This window comes from Camellia sinensis, chromosome 12 (assembly GCF_055761805.1).
Source record: "Camellia sinensis isolate YWXY chromosome 12, ASM5576180v1, whole genome shotgun sequence".
Taxonomy (NCBI): domain Eukaryota; kingdom Viridiplantae; phylum Streptophyta; class Magnoliopsida; order Ericales; family Theaceae; genus Camellia; species Camellia sinensis.
This window is the reverse complement of record NC_138972.1, coordinates 136,336,548-136,350,954: the sequence shown is the minus strand read 5'-3', so window position 1 is coordinate 136,350,954 and position 14,407 is coordinate 136,336,548. Positions and strand designations below refer to the sequence as shown.

The following is a 14,407-nucleotide window of genomic DNA, read 5'->3' as shown; positions in this document are numbered from 1 at the left end:
ATGTCGTTAAAAATTAATAATTAGTGACTTTTTTGTTATGATTTTTATAAATTATCGCTAAAACTTATAACTAGTAACGTTTTTCTATGACAAAATTTTCAAACTGTCTCTAAAACTTGAAAGTTAATGACTTTTTTTATGAAGATTTTTTTAAAATGTCGTTAAAACTTATAATTAGTGATATTTTTTGTGACAATTTTTAAACTATCACTGTAAATTAATAATTAGCGACTTTTTTTAATAGTATTTGATAAAAATATCATTAAGTATTATAAAATCTATTAAATAATAAATCTACCTATTAAGATCTATAGGGAAGTTTTTTTTTTTTTTTTTTTTCTCTATTTAGCAAGACAATTATAATTGAGGGATAATTAAAAATTAATATGAAAATGAAATAAGAAATTAATTGAAGGTACGAATAATTTGTGTGTCCGTACAATTGAAATGATATACGTGTGCTACGCTCTACGTTTACCCTGGGATCAGGGTCGTTGACTGAAGGTAGAGAAAGAGATAATTTTTCAAAATGACAGAAACACCCCAACATTCACAGCAAAATGGCAATCCCAACCCCCATTCTGACCCAATCAACCCTAATCTTTCGTCAGAATCCCCAATCACCCCCCCTCCCCCCCTCTCTCTCTCTCTCCCCTCACCAATCTCTCTCTGTAAACTCCTCTCTCTACAATCGCAGCGGCACGTTCTCATGGTTTCATTCCAGGTCAGTTCACGATCCAGATCGACTTCTCTCACTATACAAGTGTGTGTATAGATATATGTTTTTTTTTTTTTTTTAAATTTTTTCTTGTGTGTGATTCTAAGTCAATATACTTCAGATCATACTGCTTCTTCTATTTTTCATTAGATCTTTTATGATGATTTGTTCATCTGTGATCCTTCATTTCTAATTCGATTTCCATTAGCAATATCTAATTAATTTCTGATAAGTCAATGATAGTTTTTTTAGCTATTAATTGAAAATTATTTTCTTTCCTTTTCTTTTATTTTTTTTATTTTTTATTTTTAATATTAAAACTTGATTTCACTTGGTGAAGTGGTTTTTTTTTTTTGTTTTTTTTGTTTTTTTTTTTATGGGTCTTCTGGTTTCAATTCAGACCGTTGATTGTTAGTTTTAACATGGTAGCATAAAAAAGAAAATCACAATAATCTAGACCACATATTGATTTTTCTTTCTACTTTTCTATGCACATAATACTATTGATTATACATACATGTTATGCATGTACATGTATGTTTGTGTTTTGAGAATTTTTTAAATGCTTTATTTATTTTTAATCTTTATGTGGAAAGAAGTGAACAAATTAGTTCTTAATTTTTACTTACTACTGTGGGGTGGGATGGGTTGTGGAGAAAATGCAAATTTATCTTTTGCTTATCTGTGAAATTTGTACTGCCAAGTGCCAATCTAAAGAATGTATGATAATTATGTTTTTCTTGAATGAGAACGATTAGATTGACACGAAACTTAGACTAGGATGAAACGGGTAATCATTTTATGGATGGTGGACTATTTGGTGATAGAATTTAATTGTCAAATGGAGATATTTTTCTAAACCCTCCTGGGGATGGTGCTTTTGGACCCTTCTGGACAATCATGTCTGTTTCGTGAGATGAGATTTTCACGGGCATGACTTGCTAATCACATTATAAAGAAACATGAAAAACATGTGGTTTGTCAATATGTATATTGCTTGTGTTATTACTTAGAGTTTCAAGCTTATTGTTTTCCCGCTGATTAGTGAGATAGTGTAAGGTTTTTGTTTGGATGAGAGTGATTTTTGTCGTGCCTGAATGTAAATCTGTTTCCTTTGTTCTTGTTTCAGTTTCCTTCCAGCTGATCGCTCACTGTGTTCGTCTAGAATGTTTCACTATATCCATTGTTAAGCAAGTTTGTCTTTAAAGCATCTTTGCTCTCCCACCGTCCTGTGCATCAAAATCTGAACTGATTTTGAAAAGTGGAGCTTTGAATCGATGTGTTAGCTTATGGAGGATCACAATTTCATTGTTGGTCAAGAGTTCCCTGATGTCAAGGCCTTTCGCAAGGCAATTAAAGAAGCAGCAATCGCACAACACTTTGAGCTTCGTATTGTAAAAAGCGACCTCATTCGTTACTTTGCAAAGTGTGCCACAGAAGGTTGTCCATGGCGCATCCGTGCTGTTAAGCTTTCTAATGCTCCAACCTTCACAATCAGAAGCATTGAACCGACACATACTTGTGGGAAAAATGCCCAAAATGGGCATCACCAGGCTTCTGTTGATTGGATAGTGAACTTCATAGAGGAAAGACTCCGAGACAACGTAAACTACAAACCAAAAGATATTTTGCACGACATCCACAAACAGTACGGGATTATGATACCATATAAGCAAGCTTGGCGTGCCAAGGAACGAGGGCTTGCGGCAATTTACGGCTCTTCTGAAGAAGGCTATTGCCTCCTCCCTTCATACTGTGAGCAAATAAAGAAAAACAATCCAGGAAGTGCTGCTGAGGTTTTCACTGCAAGTGCAGATAATCGGTTTCAACGCCTTTTTGTTTCCTTTTATGCTTCTATATATGGGTTTTTAAATGGTTGTTTGCCCATTGTTGGCCTTGGTGGAATCCAACTCAAGAACAAATATCTTGGGACCTTACTTTCAGCTACTTCTTTCGATGCTGATGGCGGGTTGTTTCCCCTTGCTTTTGGCGTAGTTGATGTTGAAAATGATGAGAACTGGATGTGGTTTTTGTCGGAGTTACACAAGGCTCTAGAGGCGAACACAGAGAAGATCCTGGACCTTACATTTTTGTCAGATGGACAAAAGGGCATAGTAGATGCTGTGAAAAGGAAATTTCCCGGTTCTTCTCATGCATTTTGCATGAAGCACTTGAGTGAAAGCATTGGCAAAGAGTTCAAGAATTCGAGACTTGTCCATCTTCTGTGGAAAGCTGCATATTCAACCACTACCATTGGTTTCAAAGAGAGATTGGCAGAAATCGAGGAGGTTTCTTCCGAAGCTGCAAAGTGGCTTCAACAGTTTCCACCTTCCCGCTGGGCACTGGTGTATTTTGAGGGAACACGGTATGGTCACCTCTCCTCAAATATCGAGGACTTCAATGGATGGATTCTGGAAACACTGGAGCTTCCCATAATTCAGGTGATTGAGCGGATTCATAGTAAATTGGCGGCTGAGTTTGCAGATCGGCGTGCAAAGAGTAACTCATGGTTATCCATGCTCACCCCTAGTGCTGAGAAGCGTATAGCGGAGGCGATCAATCGTGCGTCCACGTATCAAGTCCTTCGATCAGATGAGGTAGAATTTGAGGTTCTATCAGCAGAGCGATCGGAAATTGTGAATATTGGGACCCACTGTTGTTCTTGCCGCGATTGGCAGCTGTATGGAATACCATGCTCTCATGCCGTTGCAGCACTTATCTCAGCTAGAAAAGATGTGTATGCGTTTATCGAGAGGTGTTTTACTGTAGCTAGTTATTGCGAGACGTACTCGGAAGATATACACCCAATCCCTGGTAAAATTGAATGGAAGAAGGAAGGTGAGGTTACTATGGATGAGGACGTGCGAGTTGTGCGGCCTCCAAAGTTCCGGCGACCGCCAGGACGGCCGGAAAAGAAGCGAATTTGTGTAGAGGACTTCAATCGGGAGAAGCATACAGTGCATTGTAGCCGGTGCAACCAAACAGGACACTATAAGACTACTTGCAAAGCACAGATAATGAAGAGTATAGAACAATGTTAAGTAGATTTTTAGTTTTTTGTGTTTGTAAGATTACATGAATTCATATGATGTTGAGTAGAGCCTACTGTAGTGTTTGATCTGTTGTAGGGTTACTAGTTGTTGAGGGTGCTGTGACATAGGATGTTAAATTATTTATAATGAATATGTAATTTGAATCTAGAAACAGTAGGATTTTGAAGTGTTAAGAGTAATGTTTAAACAAGATGGAGAAAAAGGTCATGAGGCTTTATGATGGGAGATTTCACAACAGCTCGTCCTACCTTCAGTGAAATTTCACTGTTGCCTTCTTGGTGACTTGGAAAATAAATAAATAAATAAAAAATACAGAAAAATATGATTTTTCCGTTCTGTATTGTTTATGTTTACGATTTTGAGTTTATTTATATTTATATTTACAATAAATTTTCAAAATTATAAATGAAAGTTTGTTTGCGATCTATTTTCACTCACAAAAAATTATAAACAAATTATTAAATTTATTAATTTCTTCGAATTAAATTTCACTCATATTGAAAATAAATTTTCTTTCCTTCCTTTTCTATCCCTTTGGCACCACCCATCACTACACCTGGCCACGCCTTCTGGCCACTGCCCTTCTCCACAGGCAATCCCCTCTAACCACTCTGCAGCTAGTGACCCCGTCGTCAACTACACCTTTCACTGTCAACTCCCACTCGCTGACAATCACTTTTAGCCATTATCTGTAACCACTCTTACTTGTTTTGAAACATGTGTCCCCAACAAAGTATTTTTTAACCAAAAATAATCAACACGACACTGAAGTATTGAATTTCATTATTTGGACTAGGAGTGTTCGCGGTTCGGTTGTGATCAGAAAATTTCTAATCCATCATCCGTCCTTCGGACGGATGGATTAGAAAAAATCAATTCGCATCTGTTCGCTGAATTGATAGATGCGGATTAAGTGGATTGATAGATGAATGCGAGTTGATTTGACGGTTTAAATTTTTACAAATTTTGAACAAAATATAACTTGTCAACATTTTTTTTTAATAACAATTCAACTCAACATAACCAAAAGATTATCAAGTAAATTATCAAATACCAATAATAAATACATATAAGAAAACCATAAATTATCAAAACTATTCCATTATTTTTTTTTATTCAAAAACTATTTAATTTGATTTTTTTAAAAAATGATAAAATTAAACCTTATATTTTCCACACAAAAATACCAAATATCAACTCTTGCTATTTGATAAAAGAATTTCCAAATTGAAAACACAACAAAATATCTTAACTTTTTTTCAATTGAAAATACAAACAGAATATCTAAACAAATTGAAAATACAAAGTCTTACAAATTACTAGAAATGCTTGCAGTTTGGCAGTTTAGTTACAGCCAATGAAATCTCAATCAACTCTTGCTATTTGATAAAAGAATTTCCAAATTGAAAACACAACAAAATATCTTAACTTTTTTTCAATTGAAAATACAAACAGAATATCTAAACAAATTGAAAATACAAAGTCTTACAAATTACTAGAAATGCTTGCAGTTTGGCAGTTTAATTACAGCCAATGAAATCTCAAATCCACCATCCGTCTAAAACTAGGAAGATTGAAAAAAATCAATCTATAACCGTCCACTCGTCATCACACATCTGTCCAAAATGCGACGAATTGATTCGATTCGGTTCAGTCGATTTGGACAAATCGAAATATCTGAACATATAATAGCTTGAAATCTTCAGACAATTTCCAACCGTATTTGAAGTTTATTTTGTTCGTATTATATAACAGGAAAAATGAATGAGAGCACTAATTATTGCTATCACTAATGATGTGATAGTGAGTTCCACCCACTGCCACAGTGCTGTTGTGCCTGTTTTTTATTTTATTTTATTTTTTTAAAGAAATGCTAACTCATTAGTGCTAGTTTAGAGCACCACTTTTAGTGGTTTATATCATTGCTAGGGCGTACCTGGAAAAACGATCAATAGATATGATCCAAAGGGCTCCAACCCTGATTGTGTAGATGCATATATCAAGTCAAATTAGAGTAAGAGCATGGACTACATAATAGTCTAAATATTTCACAATTATTCCAGACAAGTATGGCAGTTTGTTATCAACCATACATAAAAGAGATCTATCTCTCCAAAGCTAAACAAATTTTCACATCAGAGAACAAAATTCAACTTTTGTAAACTTGATCTTCAAACGAAATCACTGACATTTAAGTATTTTCAACAACCCGCTAAGATCCTACAATCACAGAAAACATGGAACATGATGGAGGTAGGTGAAACCTTCCTTCACTTGTACAACTCCTTGAATCTTCTACATGCTTCTAACACATTGGCCCTATGACCGAAGGCACTAACCCTAACGAAACCTTCACCGCCAGGTCCAAAACCACTGCCAGGCGTTGTAACAACATGGGTCTTCTCAAGAATCTCACTGAACACGTCCCACGAGTTTTGTCCAGGAAAGTGAACCCACACGTATGGTGCATTTTTCCCTCCGTACACATTAAAACCAAGCGAAGTGAACGTTTCGACTATAATCTCAGTGTTTTCTTTGTAGAAACCAATCACCTCCTGCATAGCCTGTACAGTGGTGAAATTGATGAAATCAGTTCAAGTTGGATTCTTCAATATAGTTGCCAAGAAGATGAAAATGGGATTTGACAAAAACATACTTGGTGATAGAAACTAAATGAGTTACGAAATATGGATAGGGATATGGATACAGAAATATACATGACAAAAACTAAAAAAAAAAGATATGGGTATAGCCAGAATCTAAAAAGTATAGACACAGACACATGACACAACACAAATACGACACGGACACACCGACACGGAAAGTTTTAAAAAATACAGGACACGACACGACACGTGAGAGACACGCACACATAATATATAATTTTATATGTTTATTATATGTCATATATATGAATATATACTTCTGAGACAATAAATAAATGTAGTATAATACTAATTTTTATAAATTGACATTGTATTTCTTTTATCATCGCATTCTAAGTTATTTTGTTCAAACTTATAATTAATTTCGTGTGTGTCTAATCAATGAACGTGTGTTTAAGAAACGGATACGTGTGTCCTCCAAGTGTTCAAAGAGTGTCCAAGTCTAATTTCTTTTTAAAAAAATGGAACACGTTTGGATGAGTGTCGTACATGTGTAAGCAAAGTGTCCAACATGGACACGACACCGATACACCATCTTTTCAGAAGTGCCTGTACTTCTTAGGCCAGAATACATTGAATTTTTATTTTAAAGATTGTCAGTATTATCTTATACTAAGTATAACGAGAAATCATTATTTAAGAAATAGATATTAGTTCAAGACTCAATAGTCAGTTTACTTTTTTTAGTGAATATGTTAATTTAATAAAATTTGAAAAGGTAAGTACTACTTTAATCTCACTACTTTTTCTTCGGTAAGAAAAAAAAAAAAATTTAAAAAGTGTTTACGCTAACAATATGCAAAAACTATTACAATTTCAATTTCATGATAGTTTGGATGTGACCTAGATTGTCCGAGAAGTATCCAATACTTCTCAAAATGAACATAAAGTTTTTGATATATTTAGAAAGTATCAGACACATGTATCCAGGACTATCCAAGAAGTATCAGTATATGATACAGATACCACTCCTTTTTACAAGCATCTGTGCTTTATAGTAAATGAGGGTTATGAAACCTGGAATGTACCTCAAGGCCTTCTGGTGAAAGGCATGCAAGACCACCAGATTGAGCAATGTTAGATGCACCGTTGAAGCAAGTACAAACAATGCGATTGAAGTCCTTGGCCACTGGAAATCCATCTGAAAATTTAAGCTCTTTGGGAACCACTGTCCAACCTAAACGAACTCCGGTGAACCCAGCATACTTGGAAAACGAAGAAGTTTCAATTGCAACCTACACTATCCACAGAGAGACCTTGTTATACATAGAAACCTGCCCATACACACATAATTATATATGCATAAAACTATCAACTATAAGTTCCACATTTACCTCTCGACCACCAGGAATTTCAAAGATGGATTTTGGGTTGTCATCTGACATATACAATGCATATGCAGAATCATAGACTATGATTGACCCATTTTCCTTAGCAAACTGTACTAGTTGAGTCAGTTGATCCCTCGTTGCAGCAGAACCAGTTGGATTGTTTGGTGAACAAAAAAATATGACATCGGTTCGAGAGACAGTAGATAAATCAGGAAAGAAACCATTCTCAGGAGTACACTTCATGTATTCAATTTTTCCATACCCGAAATCCTTTTGATACTGTCCAGTCTGACCCATAATAACACTTGAGTCTACATAAGCCTGCAATAGGTGAGAATAATTGAACAATTATTGAGAGATAAACTAGAGATAACAAAAAAAAATCCAATATGTGCAGATTACTACTTTTATTGTCTAATTCTTCATTTTTTCCCCCCTCTCGTTATTATTATTATTATTATTTCAATCCAAGATATGTAGTTGATCAAGAGGGATTCTATTGCTTGACACCATCTAACAAGTGAACCTAAAAAGAAGTCACTATTTTCCTTCTAAATTATTTCCTGTAAGTAAGTATAGATAAGTAGTTGAAAGATACAGAGTCATGAAGAGTATCAATTTTTCCAACTAGATTTTCTTAACCCAGCAGCAGATCAAGTAGCTGGTGTCAAAAAATCTACAAACCAAAGAATACATCAGATGATGTTAGATGGTGAGATTGTGGAACCCAGGAAGCAAGAAGATTTCAGTACCCAAAGCGAGTCCATTAAGATGAACCTACTATCAGATCTAGATGCCTTTTCATAGTTCAGAATTATATTTTTGAAAACATCATTAAAGGTAAACTTAAGCTTTGCAAATGAAACCACTTAAATAACTTGTCCAAATGCATGCCAAGTAGAAAAAATGTTGTAATGTTTATGTAAATTATAAATAAGCAAGAGCCATGCTGTGAGTTGTAAGCAAGTAAAAAACTAGTAAACTCACTAATTTAAATGTAGCTATCATTTGGAAATGAAAGCTAAAAAATAAAACAAAACTGACCAACTTAATAAAAATGAGACGAACTTGGCTTTATAAGGTCACATGTCAAGCAAACAACAAAAGGTAGAAGAGAGAAGATATGAAAAGTTGTACAACTGGAGGGGGAAAATTTGTGTTTAATAAATCATGGAAACCTACTGGGTAAGATGGATCCTGCACTGCCATTGTAACACCAGAGCCGAAAAGGACCTGCCACAAAGAAGAATCAAAGGAAGACAAAGTTAACATTGATTAATCCAAGGCACTGTCCATGATTTTTTTTTTTTTGAAATTTCACAGAAGAGAAACAGCCGCCATTGACTAGATCTGAGTAAAACAAAAACAAAAGACCAGAGGAAAAGCAAAATTACAAGTTCAGGACAAACATATGAGAAACCAAATCAAACCTGGAGGCGGGATATGTCACTTTTAGCACCATCTGAAACAAATATATCATCTTCCTCTATGCCAAGGTTTGCATAAAAAGTTGAAGCAATTGCAGCTCTCAATAACTGGCAAATCAAATTTTTGTGTTATTCATCACATATTTCAATTTTTACCACAGAGATTTAGAAATTGAATAACATAAAACCTTCTATGCAAGAAGAATATATCAATGTGGATCAGCATACAAAGATTTCTAAATATGAAGGAAGAGCAATAATAAGTAATAGTAATCTGTATATTTAAATGTAAATGTACAATATGTTGGATGAGACAGTAATGAAAAACTAATAGGCAATAGTGATGTATATTTAAATGCAAATGTAAGATATGCTGGATGACAACAATGAAAAACTATGAGGCAAAACTGCACATAAATGACAATACAATGATGAGCATACAGATACCATCCACTAATTTTATAGAACTTGTATATTAATACAATTATATTGTAAAAAAAAACTATATTCAAGTGTAGCCCACCAGTGCAACATAAGTCTGCTACAGAATTGCAACCAGTCAACAGATTCGATGTCAGGTTGGTAAAGGCTCAAAACCATCATCATTATAACCACTAGGACGGAAATAATTGCTAATACATATTACATCAAGAGTGCTTAAATGTATAGCCTCATGCCAATTCTTGCTTAAGCACAAACATAAATGACATTTCTAAGAAGGTTCTCCCACGCTTATACTGATTTTATATTTTTTAGAGATACTTCTGAAAATGCAATTCTATTGATCATTGGAGGTATTAACCGTGTTACCGTGCAATTCATTAAGTGTATTAATTTTGTAATTATACATGCACTGAAGTTTGGGTCACATAAATGTCCCCTGTTAGTTTTCTTTCAAGCTCTTGACTCAGAACCATGAGTACATGAAAGAGGAGGAATGACAATAACTATGCACCAGAATGTCACGTAACTTGCACATGCAACCCTATGTCATTATAAAGAACTAAAGTGCTTGTGAAGTGAAACATGTAAATAGTCGATACAGCAAAAAAAAATGGCACATACTTTTTCACCTTGTTCAGCTCCATAACCACTGTAACCCTCTATTGTCGACAGTCCATGTGATCTCTGTCAACCAAAAGAAAAGAAAAAAAAAATGAAAATCAAACATGTCAGAAACTAGTGGAGCATTAATAGTCAATTGACAAAGTACTTCAGATATTGATTTTCTTAACATCTTCTTGATTGGAAATATCCCAACATTCATACAAAATATGTCCACATAGTGTGTCACACACATGGAGAATTGTTAACCACCAGAAACAAATTGCTAAATAGAAGCTACCACAAGAGGCCATCAACAATGGCTTGGCCTGTTGCATGCAAGCAAGCACTCACACGCACTCACGAAGTTAAAGCTTGCATGGTCCTTGCATTCTCAAAATCATGAGGCTACTAAGTAGCAGGCAGCCTGGACCTTCCAGCATCCAAATGTGAGAGAACTATAACCCTACACAGAGGCTAGGATCATAATATTTTCCAAGCAAAGTCGATGCCTTGTGTGTTTGCAAATATTAAACTATTCAGTTTTTCCTCACATTGCCAGTTACAAAGCAACATTCCACTAGATTTGACCTGTAAATAACCAATTGGTCACCTACTACCCCACCAAGGAATCCAAAGAAAAGAAAGAGAAAAAAAAAAAAAAAAAAAGGCAACAAGTGAAGGCAGGAAAAAGTAGTGATCAATCATCTTTTATTAGTTATGCTTATAGACTACAAAATGGGGATAAATCTTTGAAATTCCTTTTCTTTCGCAAAGAGGCCACAACCACTCAAAACCCTGAAAATAGCAATCTAAAGCAAGGGAGGGTAGATAAGGGAACCACACTGTGCAAGCTTTCTTCGCCACATAGCCTGTATAGTGGAAATATTTTATTGCCTCCAAAACATGCTCACCTAAACCTGTGTTGGAACACTAAAAAACTTCAACTTTTTCAATAAGCTAGGATCAATTACTAGTCGAAGGATGAATATCTGAAATTAATGATGGAGAACAACAATCGTATTGATGACAATTTTGCTGAAATGAATGGGAAACCACAATAGTTCTCATCTCATGCATAAAAAATATAATTACTAACAACCAGAAGTTACAAAAATAGATTCAACAAAGTAAGCCCCAAACAAAAACAACTCTATAAAATTTCTGAAAATCTTGGGTCATTTACAAACACTGGGGAAACTAAAAAGTGCTTTTGTCAAATAGCCAAATTGCTAATTTCATACCTTAGCCATGGCAGAAGTTATAACTTCAGGAATGGGTTCAGTAGTGTCACCAATTCCAAGGCTTATCACTTGTGCATCAGGGTACTTCAACATGTGTGCAGCCCTTCTTCTCGCAATCTAATCTCCCACAGAGAAAATCAATGGTATTTTACTACACTATACAAGCAGAGGTGACAAACTCTAAAAAATTAATATATCCTGACATTTTAATAGCCAAAAAAATAAGGACCATGAACAGAAACCAATGGCTACAACAACTGAACTACATATATGAACTTACCAATCTCGACGATAAAGATGCTTCATAAAATTTTCCATGTTTCTCCTATATCGATCAAGTTGGGAACAATTTTTACATTATATATGTTTAAATTGTACATTCCCAGATTCAAATACATATGCCAGGAGCGGCAAGCTTCTAGGCAACATACCAATCTTATCCCTATAGTTCAGTATATACAGAATAAATTATTTATGACTGTAATCACTTTTCAGTCACCTACATAACATAACCTTGCAGTTAAAGTTGCTTCTTAGAGATGGGCATCCACATTCATCTTGAAATATCAACGTGATGAAGGATGAATATCAGAAAATACTCTATGAAACAAACTAAGAACTTGTCCTTTCATTCCTTTTATTAGCACTCGTATGGGCACGGATCCAAATTATTATGTTGGGCACCCCCCATGCACTTGCCCATATCCATGTTGTCATGGGCAACAGGTATCTGTTACATATATACAGAGTGTAATTTTTGTTTGTTTGTTTTTTCATACGTGACTTTTGTGTGTTATTTATTCCAAAAAAAAAAAAAGGATCAATTTTACAATTTCCTTCAATTTTTTTTTAAAATTTTGATCATATCCTTTTGATTGTTAATTTACTCTAAAAGTAAGAATCCCAAATGGGTATCTTAAGATTCGTAGTTTATAGCTATTTATTAAAGAAGAAAAGTTCAAAGCCTATGTATCCATGTACGGGGTACTGGGAGGGGAATCAAACGGATATGAATGATCAGCAATTCTCAAACAATGATCCCCAAAAATCAATTTTTAAAATACACATTTGATTTTGTGAAGCAAAGTGTCTGAGCCTTTAATCTCTGGTAGATGGTAGATTTTCCTTCTTACTTATCAAATTCATCATGCTTTTTAAAAATGTACTACAGTATCATCCTGAGCTGATCATATTTATACAGCTCCATAGGGTTAACATGCAAATAACATACATATATGGTATGAAGAATAAATTATCCCCCACAATACTCAAGAGCAAGCTGTGTGAAAGGCAAATGTAACAAGCTACATAATCACAGAACTAGCAGGCAGATGTGACAAACCTCTGGAAACAGGTATCCAGCTTGAAGTTTGGCCATGTTTGCATTGCGAGAGACCTTAGTCATGTAAGCTTCACAAATTGCAGCAAATACTGTTAGCATTGTTGACTGTCAAAAAGGATAGCTTTTCTCCTAACAACTTTCAAGTAAATTGTTTCTTTTAACCTAATAAGTATGGACACTTCTAAGAGAGTGGTGTTTCCAATAACACAAAAATAAATTCTGAACTTCCTGTGTGTGTGTGTGTGTGTGTGTGTGTGTGTGTGATTGACCAGTGAATTACAAGAAAAGGCAATCCCTACCAGTTTTCTCAGTAGGCGTGGTTGCAACGCATTTACAAATCCTAGGGTTTTTCGGTGGAAGAAAGACATTCTGGGGTCTGCAGTAGAAATTAATCATACATGGATCAAAACAAACTACTAGTCACCAGTTTTGATTAGTGATAGAATGGTAAAATTCCAAGATAAACAAAATTATTTTATTTTCTCTTTTAACTTTCTCGGCAAACAAACAGAGAGAGTAATACCTTATTTTGAAGCGGCGGTCTTGACCTAAGAAAGCCGAGGATGATGAAGAAATCGAAGTCGACAAACGATTGGTTATCGACATTCTTCAATTTCTATCAATCAGCAGAGAGGGAGAGAGAGTTAGTTTGCAGGGCAGAGAGAGAGAGTTAGAGTGAGAGTGTGCAGATTAGACAGCCAGCCAATAGAAGTACGTTGCCAGAGCCGCCGGGTGAAAACTGCTACGAAACCCTAACGTTCACGGATCCGGATCCAGCGTGAGAGATAAAACGGTTAAAACCTGGGAGTGGAGATAGTGGGGGCAAACTCAGTCTAAATCCATGAAAACAGTTATATTTATTTAAAATTTAAAAAATGTTTGGTGGCCATAATATTCGCGACTCAAATGATTCGTATTAATTAAAAAGATGTCGTTTTGTGTTATTTTGTGTCCAAAACGATGTCGTTTTGGTCAATTCGAGCCATTCGAGCTTGGAAAATTCAGGCCGTCTATCATTACTGTTAAAATTTATATAAACCTGTTCAAATTAATAAATGAATTTAAAGGAGATGTTAATTATCAATTTAATTAAAATTAGATTGTACATGAAAATAATTTTACAGTACAATAATTTCAAAAACGACAAAGCAAGTCAATTCATCGACAAGGGAATTCAATTATGTAAGCCTCCGTTTGGGAAGTGGGTTGGTTTTTTAGCTTTTTTGACTATTTTAGCCTGGGCTTAAAAGCTTGGTTTGGGAAGGGCTTTTTGGCTTTTTTGAGTTTTTTTGTGAGAGACGAATGTAATAATTATGGGTTGGATGTGATGTTTTGTTTGTTATGGCTAAAATAACCTATTTTGTTTTTTGTGACTAAAATAGCCAAAAAAGCCTACAAACTCACTTGCCAAACACAGGCTAAGTCTAACCCATAACGTTGATTCTTGGCCAACAAAAGTATTTCTGCTTTCAAGGACAATAATTTTCTAAAGCCAAAGTAGATTCTTGGACTCTAATTCATTTCAAATCCAGACTTCTATGGCGGTGTTTGGGAAGTCAGGTCAGAGGCTATTATAGCCTCT

At 34.9% G+C, this 14,407-nt stretch overlaps 2 protein-coding genes across 4 annotated transcripts; one reads left to right on the top strand and one right to left on the bottom strand.

Annotated features, from left to right (window-relative positions):
- Positions 1 to 487: 487 nt before the first annotated feature.
- Positions 488 to 3,922, top strand: LOC114323317 (uncharacterized). Of its 2 annotated transcripts, none has more exons than XM_028270886.2 (2): positions 488 to 724; positions 1,848 to 3,922. In XM_028270886.2, the coding sequence occupies exon 2, from the start codon at positions 2,008 to 2,010 to the stop codon at positions 3,757 to 3,759; it is 1,752 nt and encodes a 583-aa protein (XP_028126687.2). In that variant the 5' UTR covers positions 488 to 724; positions 1,848 to 2,007; the 3' UTR covers positions 3,760 to 3,922. The 2 variants fall into 2 exon arrangements, with proteins under 2 accessions (XP_028126687.2, XP_082756100.1); XM_082899974.1 differs by lacking the exon at positions 488 to 724 and adding an exon at positions 728 to 763.
- Positions 3,923 to 5,729: 1,807 nt separating this feature from the next.
- AGD2 (Pyridoxal phosphate (PLP)-dependent transferases superfamily protein) lies at positions 5,730 to 13,696 on the bottom strand. Of its 2 annotated transcripts, none has more exons than XM_028270884.2 (10): positions 13,349 to 13,696; positions 13,125 to 13,201; positions 12,826 to 12,893; positions 11,484 to 11,600; positions 10,261 to 10,323; positions 9,199 to 9,303; positions 8,951 to 9,001; positions 7,772 to 8,089; positions 7,466 to 7,672; positions 5,730 to 6,335 (listed from the first exon to the last, which is right to left on the bottom strand). In XM_028270884.2, exons 1-10 carry the CDS (start codon positions 13,429 to 13,431, stop codon positions 6,042 to 6,044), a joined length of 1,383 nt encoding a protein of 460 aa, XP_028126685.2. In that variant the 5' UTR covers positions 13,432 to 13,696; the 3' UTR covers positions 5,730 to 6,041. The 2 variants fall into 2 exon arrangements, with proteins under 2 accessions (XP_028126685.2, XP_028126684.2); XM_028270883.2 differs by having other exon boundaries at positions 12,826 to 12,914; positions 13,349 to 13,666.
- Positions 13,697 to 14,407: the final 711 nt, after the last annotated feature.

What these genes read in the sequence shown, in the direction of transcription:
- LOC114323317 (XM_028270886.2), top strand. Translation starts at nt 2,008, where the DNA reads ATGGAGGATCACAATTTCATTGTTGGTCAAGAGTTCCCTGATGTCAAG.
- AGD2 (XM_028270883.2), bottom strand. Translation starts at nt 13,431, where the DNA reads ATGTCGATAACCAATCGTTTGTCGACTTCGATTTCTTCATCATCCTCG. An exon ending in GTGACATATCCCGCCTCCAG is followed by an intron (nt 9,002 to 9,198) that starts GTTTGATTTGGT and finishes TCTTTGTGGCAG; the next exon opens with GTCCTTTTCGGCTCTGGTGT. An exon ending in TGCAGGATCCATCTTACCCA is followed by an intron (nt 8,090 to 8,950) that starts GTAGGTTTCCAT and finishes CACCTATTGCAG; the next exon opens with GCTTATGTAGACTCAAGTGT.